Source organism: Polyodon spathula, chromosome 5 (assembly GCF_017654505.1).
Source record: "Polyodon spathula isolate WHYD16114869_AA chromosome 5, ASM1765450v1, whole genome shotgun sequence".
Lineage (NCBI taxonomy): Eukaryota > Metazoa > Chordata > Actinopteri > Acipenseriformes > Polyodontidae > Polyodon > Polyodon spathula.
In genome coordinates, this window is record NC_054538.1 from 72,825,953 (window position 1) to 72,846,575 (window position 20,623).

The 20,623-nt window shown below is 35.7% G+C and overlaps 1 protein-coding gene across 1 annotated transcript in view; it reads left to right on the forward strand.

Moving 5' to 3' along the window:
* ascc3 (activating signal cointegrator 1 complex subunit 3) overlaps positions 1–20,623 on the forward strand; it is a 260,436-nt gene that overhangs the window by 155,977 nt on the left and 83,836 nt on the right. Inside the window, exon 14 of the mRNA XM_041251261.1 lies at positions 19,925–20,116. Coding sequence (XP_041107195.1) covers positions 19,925–20,116 — 192 coding nt within the window. The remainder of the gene's footprint in view (positions 1–19,924; positions 20,117–20,623) is intronic.

Here is a 20,623-nt window from a genome sequence, read left to right on the forward strand (position 1 = left end):
AGCTTTAATATTGAATATACATGACACATTGTTACTACTCATCATCATAACAAATCTTTATATAAATATTCAGAACTGACAGCAAATGTAGGCTACAATTTACCACTTTAGACAAAACTTTTTCAGTTGGGGTTCTCTCACACATTTGACTTGAGTGAATAATTCAAAGACTTGATTCATTCATGCATTACTTATATGTGTGAGTATGCCCAAAGCTTAATTATGTTCTAGGTACAGTACCAGTGGGAAAGTGATGACACTTCATTGTGATTCTATTTTAAAGGATCACCTTAATAGCTGAGAAGAGCTCATTCATTTGAAAGGAATTAATTGCCTTAATCACATCATCCCATCCAGTAAGCCACTGCTGCTTTTCAACTTGGTTGACAACAGAATCAAAAAGTGTATTATTTACTAAGAATACCTTTTTTTTTTAACAGTGAAGAAAAGAGGTCAACTATTTCAGCAGCCACTTCTCAAGCTTCTTGTCTTGTTTTTCCACTTTCATTATTTTTAGACTGACAGTTGAAAATTACAGCCATTTTATTTTGTGCTTTTCAAGACATTTAATTTTCCAAGATTCAAGATAAGACTTTCAGTCAGAATGTACGTAAACCTGTTCTATATAAAAACTGTTTAGAAAGTCGCCACTCTCTCCACAGTCATTATTTATGTGCTGTAGCACGTACCTGCCACGCTCTATAAGAATTGCACTTCTACGACTTTAAGGGGTGGGTAAATCGTCATCTTACGCTAAATAGCCGTACAATTGACAAAAAATTATTTAAAATATATATATATATTTATTTGTTTATTTATTTTTTGCATTTAAACATGTCTGGAAGTCGTACATTATGTACGAGACTTCAGCATTAAAAAAAATCCTGTTTGTGACATAACCTCACTCAACTTTCTACTTATTTGTAAAGGCTGTACCACCAAGCAATCCTTTATTATCTGACAGCTGCCGGAAGTAGCCATGGAAAGGTTCTTTGGCCAAATATGAAAACATAGGCCTACAGTAGGAGGGGTTTAGATGCCTCCTAATTCAGTATTTTTTTTTTTTTTTTTATTTTTTATTTTTTTTTTTTTTTTTTTTTATGTGCCACCATTTATTCAGCATTTCAAATGATTGCCATTTAACTCATAAAGAGATAGTGATTTATAGTTTGGTTATTTTATAAGCAACGTCCTAAAAAAATACTGAAGCTACTACAAATAAAAAAAAAATCATCCTTTTGCAATATATAAATAAATAACGAAGCCCTTTGCAAAACAGCTATTTTTGTTCATCCTTTCACACTTTTGTTATCTTTGTGTTTGGTGATCGGATAGTCAGTTACTTCAAGTTTAGACTAGACTTGTCTGTCCTTTAGCTATAACATGCAATACACTGTACACTAGCCTTAAGTAGTATCTATCTTGGGTGCCTACCCAGGACAAAAAAGTCAAGTTCGTACCCCTATGTATTAAATTAGCATAGCTGGGAATTCGTTGCCAGTAACTTTAGTCCACTATCCCTGTACAATTCAGATATTCAGTTCAGGTATTTAGTAGTAGTAGTGGTAGCATGGGTGAACAGAGCGTGATCGGGTTCATCCCCTATGAGGACAACGTGTGCGCATGGTCAATTTAGCAGTTTTGAGATCTATGTAAAATTATCCCAGTAATCAATGGTGCTACAGATCGTAAGAGACAACAAAACCTGTTATATAGTAGTACAGTAGTGTTATTTTTATAACAATATTATGCAGTGTTAAATGTGGGCGAGTTGTGTAGCCTACCAGTATTCAGAGGTCTTTCATCTCATCAGAGGACTTACAGTAGTACAGTTCCAGAAACTTCCGGGGCTGATGGCAGCAGCTTCCAAGACCCTTCCATTGGGTCTCCTGCACATGCGCCCTCTGTAGGCCTGGTTCAACCGCAGCGTCTTCCAGCATGTGTTGAAGCACAATCCCCTATTGATAGTGTCCCTCCTCTGTCTAAGGGCACTCGCTTGGTGGAAACAGCTGGCCCATGTATGTCTAGGTTTAGCGCTGGGCAGTGTCAACACGGACGCATACAGTCTGGGTTGGGGCACTGTCTGTAATGGTCAGGGTGTCCATGGAGGGGTCTCCACATCAATGTGTTAGAGCTGCAGGCAGTTTACCTGGCCTTGTAGTTTTTTTTTTTTGCACAACGTTCAAGGGAGACAAGTGCGGTCGCCTAGTCTCCATCGTGTGGCCTGCAAGCTTTTGCTCTGAGGACACGAGAACCTCCTCACACTGTGGCCAGTGGGGAGTCTTCCAGATGTGGTGTCTGACTTGTCTAATGGCAGTTTTGAATGACAGACGCTGTAACTGGCAAATGAAAGTGAACAGTCGATGCAGGTCTTGGTGATTGACAGTCATTTAAATGAATGAGAGCATTCTATCACTGCTTCAGTCAACGAGATCTGTCAGAACAGGATGAAATGACTGACAGTGAACCTACAGTAGCCTATTAGATCGCTGAGTTGACTGACAGCGACATCTAGCCATTCAGAGCGGAACGGAGACGGGACAGACAGCAAGTATAAAAACTACACAAACTAGAGATGATTTCTAAATGATGATTTTTGGTCAGAAAATAAAAAATAGCGAGTTTTACTGTGTTTTATCCTATATACATTTATATTTTTGGGGAACTTGACGTTTAACGAGCTTAACTGATTTAATATAAAAAAGTAGCAAACCTACTTATAATGGATACCTAAACCTAAAGTGCTACCAACTTTAAACATTTTACACTTAAAACAAGAATTAGTGCGAGCAGCAGTAAGTACCCAGCCACCGTGAGTAATCAGCACGTCTTCTAGTTTTAATTAATAAATAATTCACCTGTTTAGAAAAAAATGTGTGGAGCATCCCACGTATATTCGAGCAAAATATTTTTCAGTATTGGAGTGCATGGTTGTTTTTGCTTTGAGTTTGTGTCTAAATTTAATTAGCTATTGCTGCTGTTAGCTAAAGTTCTGGCAGGTGTATTTTTCTGCAATTTTAAGCTACATTTTTTGCCAACATGTGTGAAACAAATTACAGTTTGATACAGTCCATATAGAAATCTTTAAAATGGCCTCTATCAGTACAATTTAAGAACTTACCCACAGCACAGCTTACAACACTGAAGGAATCATTTTGTGTGGAAATCCCAAGTGTCTTTGATGAAAAAGAAAAAAACAGGCACAGAAAATGTTGGAAAAAGATGTAGTGAAAACAACTGAATCTTATTTATTGCAGCACATTCTGGAACTGGTTTTGTTAGCAGTCCATAAATACCCTGTAAAACAATCTAGCAGGCACTCAACATAAATCTTTAAAGATAAAACCCACAATGTGTTGCCTCTTTAAATAGAGAGAACTTTTAATGCACATTGCTGCCTCAGTTTAAATTGGGCTGTAAAATAACCATTTTAACATACTGACAAGTCCAAGCAAACATTATCTTAAGCATACCAATTAGCTGTTGCGTCATACATCTCATTGGGCACCTATTATACACATTTCAAATTGACAGTGCAAACAAATATATATAATTTATTTCTGGCTATTTTCGGGTACAACAAATTGATTGAAACATAAATGTTCTGTGATAACACAGCACAAGTTACAGCAGCAGAAGAGACTTGCATTCATTATTAAGTATAGTGATCCTTTTCGGCAAGTATAGATTTACTGTATGCAAGCAATTTATAAGTCTGGAATGTTGGAGAGTAAATCTATCGCAGTCTTCAAAACCTGTAGAGTTCCTAGAAATGTATTGAAATGATGTATCTACTCGAGAGATCATTTACAATGAAGCTGAGGAGATGCCAACCTCCGCTTATTTAGTTCAATATAAATAAATTCCTTAGTTTTGTAAAGTAAGCATGTGAAGTTTGATCTCATGTATGTGGTTTATATACTATATAATAATTAATAATACCCTTTATACCTTGTGTTTTTTAGTGATAAATACAACATGTGAAATGTACATATTCAGTTCATATGTTCCTGAACACAGCAATTTGTATAGGCAGTGACTAGTAGCTGTTGGATTTAATAGCCGTATCATACCAAGCTTATTACGAATATCACACAGCAACTTATTCCAGCTAATGTAGTCCACAGCTTGGCTATGCTACAGATCACCTGCATTATTTAAGTGATTGGTATATTTTGATAATTTTACATAAAATGAACAAAGCCAAATAATCCACAATGAACTACCCTTCTTTTATATCAAACACCCACAAACAAAATACATTAAATGTATTTGAAGAAGCCACTTATAAATATGTAATTGTGGTGAAATAACAGCATCACCTAAAATAAATCTGTGTCCTGAACCAGATATGTATTCTGCTTATGTGTGTCTTAACATTTTGTCACGTGGAATTCTGAGAGTGCCAGTGTTTTATCAGTGATTGTCATAGCAACGGAGGAACTCAAAAACCCAAGATGAACGCAGTCACTGCACTCTGTAATAGGCTGCAGATGTTACTTTCATCCCAGCCTGCAGAAACTAATTGAGTCTCTGTTATTTTCTTTACAAAGATCACTCAACACTTGGTATTCTGTCAGGATTGCACTAAATTAAATGTACTATAATAAATACAATTATTATTATTATCATTCTTAAATTTCTTATTGAATTTTGGGGGGCAAGTAATGTGTACAGAGAGGTTATTATTCAACAATGCCTTGACTGTGTTCTTCATTTTTGTTTAATAACCCAGTTAAATATGCAGAACTGGTCTGTATGGTATTATGAAAGATACACATATGAACAAACAAACATGTAGGATGAAAACTAGACAACAGGTGGTTTCCTGCAGGTAGCATTTTAAGAAGTTAGCAGAGCCTGTGCCATTCCCAGCATAACAAAAACATAATGCAACCGACTTTGCCTGCCATCAAAAAGTAGAATTTTATGAGACTTAATATGATGCACTGTCATAACATTTGTTTCCCATTTTAATGAAATGGAAAAGGATGTGTATTGGGTATCACCACTTTCAATACTGCACAGAGTCCCTTTAATTAAAACTTACCATTGTTAGCTACTTGCAAACTAAAACTGGACAGCGACCCCGATGTTGGGGCTTTTTTGTAGATCACAACACATATTAAACTAAAATTTGATTTTAATTAAATATATATATATATATATATATATATATATATATATATATATATATATATATATATATATATATATATATATATGGAGTTGAGGTTTTTATCCAGACAAAAGAAACATCTGCACTGTAACTATGGAGGCATTTAACATTGAACAAGACTATCCTGATATGAAATTGCACTATGTGAAAGACACATTTGGTGATGCTGAAAACATAACGGGATGTAAAACTTGGACCCAAAGAGTATCCATGACGTTCAAGAAGGATTTCTCGAAGGTTATTAATGTCTGTTTAATCAGATGCAACACAATCCCTGGGACTTGAAAGGGTTGTGAGATATATTTACATTTTAAGCATGTTTGGTGCACTCTTATTGTTTGTTTTTCATAATGTTATTGCAAAGTAAAGATTAAATAACCCCTGTCAGGCAAAGCATGGAGGTAGAAGCATATAGTGTGATTTAGGCTGTGTGGTTTATGTGACAAAGATGCCCATATACAGTACACTGATTTCATGTGCTGGTGGGTAAAACAAATGACCACCAAGACTACCTTGTTAAACTTTCATACTGATCCATGCAGGACTGAAATCGTATTGTGTGGTTTTTGTGAAGGTTTTTAATATAAAACATTCTGTGTGCAGATGGTATGAATTTTTTTGTAAAATATGTACAGCTTTTCATATATTAATACCAAGCAGTGATGAGATGGAGATTGAGGAGTAATTTATCCCAATAAAAATGGAAGGACTGCTGTGCTCCAGTAGGCCCTAACATCTACTAGACCTTCTAACTATGTCAGTACAGTAGATAATCAGATATCAAGAGTAAGTGTAATTCTGATGGAGAGAAAAAAAAAAATGCTAAATTTACAAACAGCGCATTTAGGTGCTGAATTGGCTCAATGAGTTAGCAGCAACTCAGAGATAACTGTATTAAGTAAAAGTGTTATTTAAAAATAAATATAATTAGCTCTTGTGAAGGATTTTGTTGGATAAATGCTGTACAAATATATTGTGAAATGGAATTCCTTTAATAAGAAAAAAAAATATTTATGGGGTACAGCTATGGCAGTGTTTTTTTGCAGCTTGGCTCATCAAGGTCTCCCAGTCAGATAGCGTAATACAATTCCTTCTAGCAGTAGGAATATTATTCAGGCGAAGTCTCATTTGGTTTCACTTAATTCACCGGTGATGCATGAGTGTTCCTGCTCTGTCAAATGGGCTCCTGAAAGATTGGAAGTGATTGCTATTCTTTAGCAAGTTCATTGGAGACATAAAGCACAAATATGGTCGGTGAAATGAAGTTTGCCTCAATTGTGCAGTGGTCACATAGGTAGCGGGTTAATGGAGAACAGCAAATACAAGCTCAGCTACATTAAGTCCTCCTATGCTTAATCCTCCTCTATATGAAAAAAAAGAAAATAATTGAAGACCAGGATTAATATGTCCCTGCTACTTTGTTTCCATTTCAGTGGAATGAAATATTTCACTTAAACATTTACAGCTATGGGCAAAAGTTTAGGATTGAGACTTTTTTTTTTCTATATGAACATAATATAGATATTTTATTTAACATCATGTAGTCAGAGAAAATACAAAATACAAAAATTGTCAGTTTTTCGGTAAGTATAGGGAAAACTACAAAGCGGTACGTAATTCGAAATGCAGAAATAAAAATGAAAGTAAGTGAAAATAGTGATCTTGATTTTTTTTTTTTTTAATCTAATCTTTGTTTAGCAGCTCAAAGTGAACCATAGATTGAAAAAAAAAAAAAAAAAAAAATCTGTCACGTCCACATTTTCCATCTGTACCCATGTGTGATTTTGATTGAGTGAGTATATTTCCACTGTGATATACAGGTGAAGAAGTCTGACGATTGTGCCTATGGAGAGCGCTGTGGTATAAATGCTTCGGTAAAAATAAATAATCATCACAATACTGATACTTTGATTTATTACCGCAGCTGCATGTTAGTAACAGCAGTAGCGACTGGTTGAATAGGTTTTCGGTGTTTGAAATGGATACATTTCTTACTTACAAAAGAAAAACAGAAGAAGCAAACACAAGAGTACAGAAAGTGCAAAGCGACAAAGTTATACAGTCCCCCATGGGATAAATCGTATGCTGGCTTTAATAAAAAAAAAAAAAAAAAAAATGGCTATTGTTAGTAATTCTAGTTTTATCTTGAGGTTAATGTTTTTGATAGGCTACTGTAAACAGTTTAAACGGCACGCACAATTATGCCGAGGTGGAAAGTACATAGTTACGTGATAAACATTTGCAGTGCAGACTATTTTGTATTATTTATGATGACTTTGCCCAATAGAAAGCGAGCACGAGTATTTCTAAAGATTCCTAAATACTGTATTTTAAGTCTAAATACGTGTAATTAAGTTTAAAGATTCAAGCTTACTGTTTGGTCTCAGCAGTTTGTCAGTCCCAGACTGTTGTGAAAAAATTCTATGTTAAATAAATGGGGGAAAAAAAGAAATGTGTTAACCAGATTATTCTGCCTTTTATTGCAGCTGTGGTTCCATTCAGTGAGTGGAAATTGTAAAGGGTACTTTAGCTGAAACATTCCGATAGAAGGGGAACTGTTTAAAAAAAAAAAAAAAAAAAAAGGTTGAAAACCTCTGTGTTAACGTAACATTATTCAGCTGGTTTCATTCGACTTTTTGAAGCAAAATTAGTTACTTCTATAGGGTGATGCAAAAGTTTTGGCCATAGCTGTAGGTTTGTGCGCCGCTTTGCAATTTCCAGGGTAAAAAGAATAGCCTAGCTGGGGTTGGAAATATGATCAACCCATGAATTGCATCTTTACATTTAGACAGTGTGTCCTGTTATTCATTAACTGAAGTATTTTTTGTTATATATTCTTGTGGAAGGGTTGTGGGTAATTCACTGAAAAGGAGACAGACAGATGTACTTGAAAACACCACACAGGTGCCCAGTTTTATTTTGCAGGGTGCCTTATTTCTTTTTAGCCCGCAGATGGCGATGTGGGTCCGTGGTCTGATTTACCAACGATGGTAAACAGAACCACGGGCATACCAAGCGAGGGTACACAATACCGGCGCCCTTGCAGGTGCTTCTAAACAATAATTCAAAACAGAAGGCACAAAGAAACAGGGAAAATAAAACAGTAACAGAACTACAAAGAAAAGGTGCTGCACTTGACAGCTATATCCCAGTCGCCGTTACCCGTGCAACCCGGATCACCGTCCTACACTGCAGGCTAACTAGCTTGCTCCGTTAAAATACTCCGGGGTCTGCCCAAGGGTTCCCCGCTCTCACTCTCTCGCTTTGACACACTCAGTTTCGGTTTCTCCCGACTGGTTCTCGGTCCTCGACCAGCGCTTCCACACTCTCGGCGCATTTAAAGGGCAGACCTAAGGAAACAGCAAAGCATTTTTTTATAGGGCTAGCAATCTCCCAAGAATCGAATTCAGAGGGGGAAAGTCCACACACCCACTTTCCCACCTCCCCGTGTCACTGCCGTGACTCACAGGCGGTTGTTGGACGACTGCCGCCCTCTTCCTGCAGTACTGTGAACACGCCAGCAGAGTCAGCACAGATCTCCCCCTGCTACAATTCTCCTTAGAGGTATAAAAACACGTTTCTGTATTACCTGAGGGACCTTACAATACTTCCTGAAAGTTTTGTTTAAAAATGTTTATGTTTGGGCAAATTACAAGACACTGTTTCACCTGAGTGATTGCAATGACATAGTACACGTTTATTCTCAGGATCTTTATCAGCAATAATGGACAATACTATTGACTTATTTTCTCAAAATAAATATTTATAAATAAAATAAGAGTTATTCATTCCATTAGTATCAATAATAAGGAACAGAAATTATACATTTAGTTCATGAAATAGTATATGCTTATATCCACTTGTTGCTTGATATTTATACATTTTGTAAAACATTGTGGCAATGTTGCCCCGCCCCTGTGTATTTCTGTGTTGTATGTTGCGTGTGGTATGTTAATGTTGGTGTATAGTCATTGGTACACGGGATATAATATGGGATATGCGCATAAGTGTTTAAAATGTATATTTGTATTTAGGCACGAGGATTGCACAGAACTTCACTTGCAAGTAAAATGTAGTAATATATGAGCACGGGGAATTGCACTTATTAATTCACATGCAGTTGTACCGAGAGTCCATTTAAATGATAGATTAGCAATCGAGTCTCGGTACAACTGCATAAAAGCAGCATGGTTTCACTCACTCGGGGTTGTGTGTTTGGTTAATGGAGAACGGATGTGGAGAGGAGAAAGTAAAAGAGTAACATATATAATAATAGCAGCTCATCGTGTTTGTCTGTGTAGTTTGTTTTTGTTTGTCTCTGTGTTTTGTTTGTCTTTTACAACCTTTTATTTTCTTTCTGGTTCATTATTAAATGCTGAGTGCAAACAATTGCCCAGCTTCACCAAACTCCACCTCTCTGTTGTTTATTTGTTGGTTCCTGGTTCTGGTCTGATGTCACCCACTACAGCCGTCTTTGTGACAAACATATATTAAAACACATGAGTCAAAATAAATATTCTAATATAATTATAAGTAGGACTTCTGTTTTTCAGGTTTTATTTATTGTATTTTTCAGTACTTATTTTTAGCAATTTTCGAGTTTTATGTAAATCGTTGTTTTTTTTTGTTGTTGTTGTTGTTGTTGTTTTTTTTGGGGGGATTTTGTTATACTGTATGAATTTAGTGTTTTTGGTTACTTTCCAAAACCTTTGTGCGTTTTTTTTTTTGTCAAAATATGTATAGTAGTAACGTGACAGTACTCGCACACTTAAGTTGTACCTTCTTTCCTTTGCTGTCTTCCACAACAAAATCCCTATGTTCACAGGCACATTCTTCTGGGGTTTTTGTGTGTAGGCATTTTTGTACATTTCACCACAATTTTGTTTTAAATCATTTGTATCATAACGGTAATACAGCTTTAAATCCCGCTAACAAGCCTGCATCCTGATTGTAATCTCATTTTAAATCTTGCAAGCGGAGTCTCCAGTAGAAATGTAGGAATGTGCTGTCACTCAGTAGTTGGGGCGGGTTTAAAGTATTCATAACGAATCAATGATAGATGCAAGTCAGGAAGACGGGATATTGCCCAGCAGCACTGGGAAATGTATTTATTATTATTTTTGTAGTGGGTTTTATTTTTTAATGAAATAAGGATAATGTCAATGTGAATTAATTAACTGTTTCTACAGTTTTTCCAGTGTTTTCCGGTGTTTATTGGCCGTTCACTGATTTCTTTTTTTTGTTGTTTCGGGGGGGTTTTATCAGTTAAAACCTACAATCAGAAGCCCTGATTATAAGTCAGATACATCCCCATTTTTTTTTATTAGCTCTAAACCAGTTCCTGTAATGTTTTGTTTCAGCCTCTGCTGCCTCTGCCGGGCTGCTTTAAACTGTCTTTGCCTTTTAGACACTAAATGCACCTCCAAGTGTCGTAACACGTCAGTCCCTCCCCTATCCAATGATATATGTTTAAAGCCTAACTACAAAGTACGGTGGCCCTGTGAGTCGTCAAAACAAAGTGTTTTTTTTTTTGTTTGTTTTTTGTTTTTTTATCGTGTTAACACGGTCCTGGTCCTTAAAGGGTTAATTAAGATGTGCTGATGCAATAGTGTTATATCCATATATCTGTATTCAAAAGAAATACATTAGCTGCCAGTTCTTTTTTTTCTCTTCAATAAAGCAATAGGAGCAATAATTTTAATTCATCAAGTTGAAATAAATAACCAAGAGCAAAGCCAGTTGCATGTGACTTGCAATTTAGCCATGCTTTTTGACCCATTTGAATATTGTCCAGTGATTGAACTCACAAGCATCCAGAATTGTTTTGTTTTTTTTGCCAATCTGTCAGCCTTTAGACTTGGATTCTAGGCATTTCTATGAAAGAGAACCCCCCCAAACAATGTTTTGTCTTTCCATATAAATATAAGGTGCTATCCTCAGGGGATTGTATTTGACTGTGTGTTCAGACTTTGACATTTGTATGTGCAGCTATCAGATGTGGTGTGAAACAGAGGGTGAACATTAAGAACACGTATTTCCATTGCTCTAGGGGTTTGTAAAGGCCTGCTTTGTCTTTTTGTAGGTCTGCTTGTACATTGTGCCTTCAGCTCACATACATGTTACAGAAAGGGCAGCCAGTATGCAGTGAAAGAACAATATAGAAGGTGAAAAATATATTTTAATTAGGATTCAAGTCTACCTGCAATACAACTTTGGGCCTATAGGGACATTTAAGATAAATTGAAACAGAAGTCACCAGGAACATAATAAGATGGTGCATGAGGTTTTGTTGCATGCATAACCTAAGATCTTACTGCTGTAACCCACCTTGCTGTCTATAATGAGCAGGTTAAAATCAGGAGTCCTGCTTATTAAACAGTGCATACAGAGAGAGATATATCCTTTTACCAAACAGTAAAGTAATAGGTTGTTATTTTCAGAATGTAAATGTAAAATCAAAAGGATCTTTTCCATAGAAACAGTGGGCAACATTTTTTTGAAAGGAAAGAGACTCTAAAGTTGTAATTGTGGTTTCATTTGTTGGTTGAAGGAAGCTGCTGCTGTTTGTAGCTACCTTCATGACTAAATTGCTGACACGCAAATCTTTTTTTACAATAATATATTCAGAAGTAGTAACCATATCTTATTATTTTGAGTTTTGGTATTCAAGGTACATTTTGCCCTTTTGTGATATAAAGAAGACCTCATGCAGTCTCCTAATGGGCTGTTTTATATTCCTGAAAAGATGATGTTTTGCATAGATAGATATTGGAAGCATATGCTTAGTTTAGCCCTCCTGCTGTTTTTCCTAATCTCAGTTTATTTTTTTGTATTTGTATATTTTATGCAGAGATTTGCATGCAGTGCTGAGACATGGAGATGTAGCATATTGTTGTCTGGAATGTCCAACCTATGTACCTTCACGGTTCTGGAATTCAGTTTCATTTTTATAATGAAATTTGCTAAGGACACAGCAGAAGTATATCTTAATTTGTGGGTAATAAGGAGTCATTCTGATTATGTAGTAAGTCATGCTTGCATATTGACATATATCTAGAGAACCATATGTACGTTTTGATTATAGTTTTGATGATGATGATGATGATGAAGGAATGGATTGTGGAACACTACAACTTGCTGGGACATCCCCCAAAATAAACCTTGACGTAACTGGACTTGGATCCTAATCATGTCCAGTTTTCTTATTGTTACACTGACTTTTATAGTATAATAAACAGCAAGGTACTGTACATTAAAAGTTGGAAATTGCGTTCCCATTTTGATTACGGTACAAACAATGCAGCCTTAAGGTTTGCAAATGCTGGAAGCAACATAGTGTTATCTGTAATCATTTGGAGTGACGTATTAGCCCTTTCCAAATACATAAATGATATGTTACTTGACTTCAAATGCAATAAAATGGTCAGTATAAGCTTAATTTAACCAGATTTGTATTTTTCATGAAAGATATCCAATATAATTGTGAATCAATTCACCCCACTGAAATAACACTATGTAACACAATTTTTGTTCCTGGGTAGTAAATGTTATTTCCTAATTGCTTATGCCTCAAAAGTATAGAAAATGGCTATTATTCCCCACAAACTTTGCTTTTGTGACCAGGACAGTGATATTTCAAAATATCACTATTTCCAATGGGAAAATGGGCAAATGTGTGTCTTTTCGTTCACATAAAGTCAGAAAAAAACAACATATGAATCCAAATTAACATGTATATATACTAAAGTAATACAAAGATGACTACAAAAGATTTAGAAGTGAGTAGTTTTTTGAGATTTACAATTATACTGTATTTATAGTATAATTGTAAATCTCGAAAAACTACTCACTTCTAAATCTGACTTTATGTGAACAAAAAGACACACATTTGCCCGTTTTCCCATTGGAAATAGTGATATTTTGAAATATCACTGTCCTGGTCACAAAAGCAAAGTTTGTGGGGAATAATAGCCATGTTCTATACTTTTGAGGCATAAGCAATTAGGAAATAACACTTACTACCCAGGAACAAAAGAAAATATTGTTTTTGTTACACAGTGTAATTAAAAGGGCAATAAAAAATGTGTTTGAGGCTGTGAAAAGATCTAATTTCCTGTGACATTCATCTGTGTTGTCATACATTTCACCATACATCTGTGGAGAATCAATTTGTTCAAAAGTGATGATTTGAAAATTGTATTTAACCTTGATTTGTTTCACAAAAAATATATCTTTGATTTGGAAATGTGGCCCACACTAATGTAAGACAATCAATCGTGGGTAAGATACAAGAGAAAAAAAAAAAAAAAAAAAAAAAATCCAAGAAAACTGGCTTTGACAACATAACAGGACCTAAAATAGAGACAAAAACAGTGCTTCATTTACTGATGTTTTACTGTATTCCAAATAATATTGGAAAAGAAAAAAAAAAAAGAGGTGGCAGTGATTACTCTCCGTTGTACTTGGCATCTTGTGGTGCTGGTGATGTAATTGTAACACACGCATGTTCCACTTGGGTGATTTTATATGTCACTGTACCATGAATAAAATAATAGGTTTGCATTTCACTGCAGCCCATCTAATATTGAGGGTGATCATACTGGGGCACAATATTCCAGGGGTTGAGTAAGATGCGTTCACACCTTGACCCCTGTTAATCACTCATTGCAATTAACCATTGGAGAGACCAGATCTGACAGTATGTGCCAACACTACAATAGTAGAGACAAGTTTCCTTCACCCAACTGCTACAAAGCAGCAGGGAATAATGCATTTGCCCTGGATTCAGTCTTTGTCATTGTGCATGAAATAACTTTTATACAGTAATTAAAAAATAAAGCAAAACTAATGTCATTAATATGCCCTTTGAACATAGCTTGAGAGAAATAAATAAAGGGACAATATACAGTTTCACATAGCAATGTAGGCACAGCATGAACCGGAGACCTCCTACTAGAGCTAATATTGAAGCCTCGCTGTACTTGTGTAGGTCTAACTGATAAGCCACACAGTAATAGTGGTAATGCCCACCAACATGTTCTTTTATAAATATCATCCTCTATGTTTTAACACTCCTGTTATGTTCACAATTTAAGTATGTCTGTTATGTTTCGGGTCATGTTCACCCAGTGCAATTTCAAACAAAGACCCCATTCACACTTGCGATTTAATGCGACCCAGGGCCACCTCAGGGCTGGCCTTTACATATATGAAGCAGACTTAGGGCACCTTTTCATATCACAGTACCAATTTGATTTTCTATGATAACAGGGAAAAATGCAGATTTTTCTATTATGTCAGAGATCTTTTAGTTTTACATTTAGGGAGGGGCAAAAACAAGCAAGGTTTTTTTTGTTTGTTTGATAATATCCAAATCAATACAAGTACATATATAAACATTAACACTTGCAGCTTTGCTTTTAGTTTATGTAAACATACCTATCTAGTAAAATTGCTTCCGGTATTCAAGTTCAGTGTTGAATGAGGCTTCAGTTTACTTTAGTCGGTATCCAGAGCTGTTCTAAGATGTCGAAAACAATAACAATCACCCCTAATGATCGGTCCAAAGAGTTTGGAAAAGATGAATTTCACATCGATGGTAATGTACTTCATGTAGCAAAGCTGTAGATTACACTCACAGGCAGACCTTGTAGAACACATGGGAAGCACTAAACATAAATTGAATGAAAGGAAACTTAAACAAGAGCAAATTTGGGATGCTTTTCTGTGCTCAACGCCAGCGTCTCGCAACAATCTGGCTGGAGAATGCTGCAGCTCTATTTTACAATAGCCATTCGGATGACGAAGACTAACTCGGAGTTGAACTAACATGCCTGTTGTATGTATGTGTGTGTGTGTGTATATATGTATATGTATACAGGAAACAATTTGTAATATTTGAAGTAAAAAATAAAGTTAGTTTTTTGATTAATGGCACTGGTAAGTTTATGACTCATTTAGAATTTGAAAGTGTAACAGTTTGTATTTTCAATGTAATTCTACTGGCAATAGAGCAGTAGTTATTACACAATAACTGCAGTGTCAGTTCAAGTGCGTCTTCAATTAGAGGGTGGCGCCAAATTGAATATAGTATTTTCCTTTCATGCAGTTACTGTGTGGCGAAGGATTTGGTACCAGTGTAACTTGATGATATCATATTGATGCACAAACTATTTTACCAATTAATTTAGCTTTCAGTCCAGCTTCATTACTGTGTTTTTTTTTTCTCTCCGTGCTTTCTATTTGCTGCTGTTGGAGGCAGAACATGTGTTTATTCATTATTCAGCCCATGCTTTTCCTCTCTGATCCCTGAAAGTACTTTAACAGAAGCACACACAAACCTCCAGAAAACTTAAATTTTAAACTGCATTGAAAACAATTGAAAACTACAGTGGAAACCATTAACAGGTTATCATTAAGGGCTGTAGCATTAAAATTGCTGATCTTTAATTAACCAAATCCTTTTGTTTAAAGTGAAATGCTTTCAAGGTAGTCCCTTTCTATACACTGTTTTGTATGCATTATGTGCAGTTGTTGTTCTAGATCAGTGGTCCTCAAAGTAGTGCCCGTGGGCAAATTTCGTGCCCGCGAAGCCAGGCCATCGTGCCCACAACAGCTGTTGTTAAATTTTGGGTCGTGAACACACTTCTAGCGGGTCATACCGTGGGAAAATAAATAAAGCTTTATACACGTTTTCCAACAAAAGCTTCACAGCAGTCTGTTGACAGTGCTGCTCGCTAAAGCTGTGCTTGTACTTACTCTACATTTTATTTTATTTTTTCTGAAGGGCCTCTGCGATACGATCAACCAATTGAATATCTGCATTTTCTCTGTGGTAGCCCAATCATTAGCTGGGTGGGACATTAACAGTGTCTGTTTCAGTTGCAGGTATTGACAGTAAGTTTAACCAATAGGAGAGTCAACTATCTGCCAAGTTTTACGCAGCTGTCCAGTCATAAGCAAGCAGAGGCCATTCACGGTATTCTGCATGAAAATTGAAGGCGAGTGAGTAGCCAGTGGGAAAGCGAAAGATCTGACAGCTGTCCAATCATTTGTGAGCAGAGGCGGGTTGTTAATATTAAGCACTGAATTTCGCTGACTCTTATTGAGAAAAATAATACATTTCAATATTTAGAATTTAATTTTCTCTCTTATATATTTTTGTATTTCACCAGACAAGGGAAACACCGTGCTAGATTTAGTTACAAATCCACTTTCTCTGAATAATTCTACTAGAAATGAGCAATCTTTAAAACAGAGTAGTGTTGACAAATTTGCCAAATTGAAACAAAGCGAGATGCTATCTATCGTCTTTTATTTTAGTTTATTAATGGTTATCTGTGTAAACATGCTATTTAAAAATATTTGCATTGTGTATTTTATAAACGTTATACTCTCTGTGATTTGAATTTGTGTGTATATATACACTACCGGTCAAAAGTTTTAGAACACCTCCATTTTTCCAGTTTTTATTGAAATTTAAGCAGTTCAAGTCCAGTGAAGAACCTGAAATGGTACAAAGGTAAGCGGTAAACTGACAGAGGTTAAAAAAAAAAGTTTAGGTTACCAAAAACTGAAAAATAATGTGCATTTCAGAGTTATACAAAAAGGCCTTTGTCAGGGAACAAGTAATGGGTTAACAACTTACAGTTGTTCTGCAGCAATGGAAGTAAATTAAGCCTTGAAAGTTGATGCTAACAATTCCTACAGGTGTCCCAACTTTTGTTGATTACTTCAAACCCTCTGTCTATATAAAAGCAGTGTTGGAACAGACTGTGTTACTACGCCATCTTAAACATTATTTGGATTATTCAGCATTGTACTTCAGGAAGTAGTATATTGCTATCATAATGGCGAGAAAAAGACTTCAACCTGCAGGTTTGCCAGGTCGAGTGGCAGTAAGAAAGCCATTGCTAAGATGACAAAATAAGAAAAACAAGCTGTCAACCAGTGGACTACTGAAGACTGGAAGAAGGTCTTATGGACCGATGAATCAAAATTTGAAATCTTCGGTTCATCACGCAGGGTTTTTGTACGCCGTCGAGTAGGCGAAAGGATAGTTCCTCGATGTGTAACACCAGCTGTCAAACATGGAGGAGGAAGCGTGATGGTGTGGGGCTCTTTTGCTGGATCCAGAGTCGGTGACTTGCACAGAGTGAGTGGCACCCTGAACCAAAACGGCTACCACAGCATTTTGCAGTGCCATGCAATACCCTCTGGTATATGCCTAGTTGGTCAGGGGTTCATCCTACAGCAAGATAATAACCCAAAACATACCTCCAGGCTATGTCAGAACTACCTTAGAAGAAAAGAACAAGACGGTAGGCTTCAAGTCATGGAATGGCCAGCACAGTCTCCAGACTTAAACCCCATTGAGCTGGTTTGGGATGAACTGGACAGAAGAGTGAAAGCAAAGCAACCTACAAGTACAAAACATTTGTGGGAAGTTTTCCAAACAATATTTGATTTTCATTGTAGAAAGAATGCCACGAGTGTGTTCGGCTGTTATATCTGCAAAAGGTGGCTACTGTGTTGAGTCAAAAATGTAGATTAAATTTTGTTAAACAAAATGATTCCATGATTTCTTTTTTTATCTCCAATTGTTTATTTGGTCTATGCTTTAATTTCAGAGTACATCGAGACATTAAACTGCGTAAATTTCAATAAAAACTGGAAAAATTGAGGTGTTCTAAAATAACTTTTGACAACGTTTCTCCCATACATAACATTTGATACACCCCCAGATTACACAGATATATCTACATATGCATAGTATATATCATATGTCATATAATAATCGATACCATATACATATTAAATATACTATGATACCTATGGTATGTTATATATATAATATATATATATATATATATATATATATACCTCATATATATGTTCGTACTTTGACTTATATATATATATTATTATACTAATATATATATATATATATATATATATATATATATATATATACTGATAGATAATATATACTACATAATATATATCATATATACTAATATATATATATATATATATATATATATATATATATATATATATATATATATATATATATATATATATATATACTGTATGTGTCGCAGGAAGGCAGTGTTTAAGATAAGAACCAATGCAATAGTCAGCATGCCCGCAAACAGCCAAGTAAAATCAATTTATGTCCATGCCAGAATTACTTTGAGCACCACCGTACTAGATAAGCAGTTCTCAAAGATAGTTGCCTAACTACCAGATGTATCGTGAGGAGGTGCTGAACTGTGACTGACTGCTATGATGTCGACCCATGGTTAAAATAGAAAGGGACTCCTAAGAGAACTCGCTTATATTGTATTTTGTGGGTGTGGGAAGGTGTGGAGCTTTGATAGTTGCTGATGTGACAACTTGGTTGATGAATTCTGATCATTTCCAGCAAGAGCTGTGTTTTTCTTGACATATCTTATTGTTTTACTTGACATGTCTATATCTGTGATATAGCATAATAATGCTTTGTCCAACCTCTTGTCTATTTTGTCATTAATTTTTCTCCAAGGATCCTATTTAGTTCAAAGGCTGGTCTGTCACTCTACATGTGTATTGCCACACCTGAGAACCTTTATCTAACTGTGATTGAACTTGCTGAGGATATTCTATTAATTGTGTCAGGATCTGGATGTGTGCAGCCAATGTGTAGACACCTTGTTGACTATAGTAGAACACCTACAGCTGTTAATGGTTGCTATTTAATTATTAAATACCGCTTTGTAATTTTTACATATACTAAAATGAAAAACTGACACAAACATAAAAAAAATGTGGCAATTTGAAATCTAACATGAAATACTACTACTATTATGGCTTCCGGTACACTTTTGCAACATCATTTTGTAGTTTCTTTGATTACGTGATTTAAAATAAAAGATCCATATAGAATTGTATTTTATTTATTTATTTATTTATTTATTTATTTAATCCTACAATTCTAGGTAAACTTTTGCCAATCGATTAAGCTTTACTCCAGGTTCTTCAGTGTTCACCTGGATTCTGAACTGCTGTCTACTTACTGCTGATTGGGCAGTTGTGGGTATTCGAGGTAGACCAGTCTTTTGGCAGTCCTTATTGTAACTTGGACTCAAACTGCAATATTTTCAAACTAAGCTATTGACCAAAGGCTGCACTGTCAACTCCCGAGATGCAGTTATTTTTGTTTTAACAAAGAGAATTTGTTTTGCAGAAGATATTGTTCTCGCCACCAGTGTTTGACTAAAAGTCTTGCATTGTTACCATATATGATGTACAAGTTAAAATTATAAATAATAGTTTTTTTAGCAACAGAAAGCATGTGCAGTATTTATATTATACTTACAGGATCAAACTTAGTACTGCCACAGCTATATGGAATCAGTGCATTAGGGTTAGACATCATGCCATGCAAAGTACTTCTCCTTGAAGAAGAAACTAGTAAAAGAGGTAGGATTTTCCTGAAACCCTTCATATTTGTTGAGATTGATGGGAATTATGAAATCTGTTTTGACCTCTACACCACATGCGTATTTTAATTTCCACTGATGTGGGCAATGCACTTACAGTCTCATCTATACAGGAATCAGCGTGTGAGCAGTGCATGTTTTCTATAATTTTCACACAGACTTGCGTTATCAAGCAGTTGGCGGTGTGTCAAGTAGAAAACAGTGGGGGGGAATCTTCCTCCATCTAATAGAGTAACCTACTGTTCTCATTTCTTTCTGTTAGGTTCAGAAGTCTCGCAATAAGCAGTTGCGGGAGATGTTCCCGGATGGCTTTGGTATTCATCATGCAGGAATGCTAAGGCAGGACAGAACCCTGGTGGAGAACCTGTTTTCTCGCGGATACATTAAAGTTCTGGTCTGCACAGCAACCCTGGCCTGGGGTGTCAACCTCCCAGCACACGCTGTGATCATCAAGGTTAGAGCTTCTTCCTGTTTTCACCAATAATAATTCCAGTGAATTATTTTCTAACATTCTTTATTTACTGAGATGAGAGAGCTGTGGTAGAACTAAGTTAAACTAAACTGTATGTACAGTGTGCAAGAGTATATGTTTAAATAACTATAGCTAGGACTACTAAATTACTTTATCTGTCTCTGAAACATTTCTTATAGAAAACCATAACTTTTTCTAAACCCTACTGGTGCCATTTTAAATGATACTCATTATACCCAGATTCAATGTAGTTGATGCATACTGACTAGGTTTGACATGCACAAAATTAAAAAAAAAAAAAAAAAACAGTTATTCAGTTGTAAAGAATTGTGGTTAGATGATATTTTACACAAGGTACTGATAGTATCAGAATCTTGAGGAAATGTGAAGAGACTTGTCTGCCCAGCCTTACAAACTTCACTCGTACATGGTAGATGTAGGTTAAGGTTATCTACTGTCATTTTTTCATGCTGTGGTTTTATATTTAAA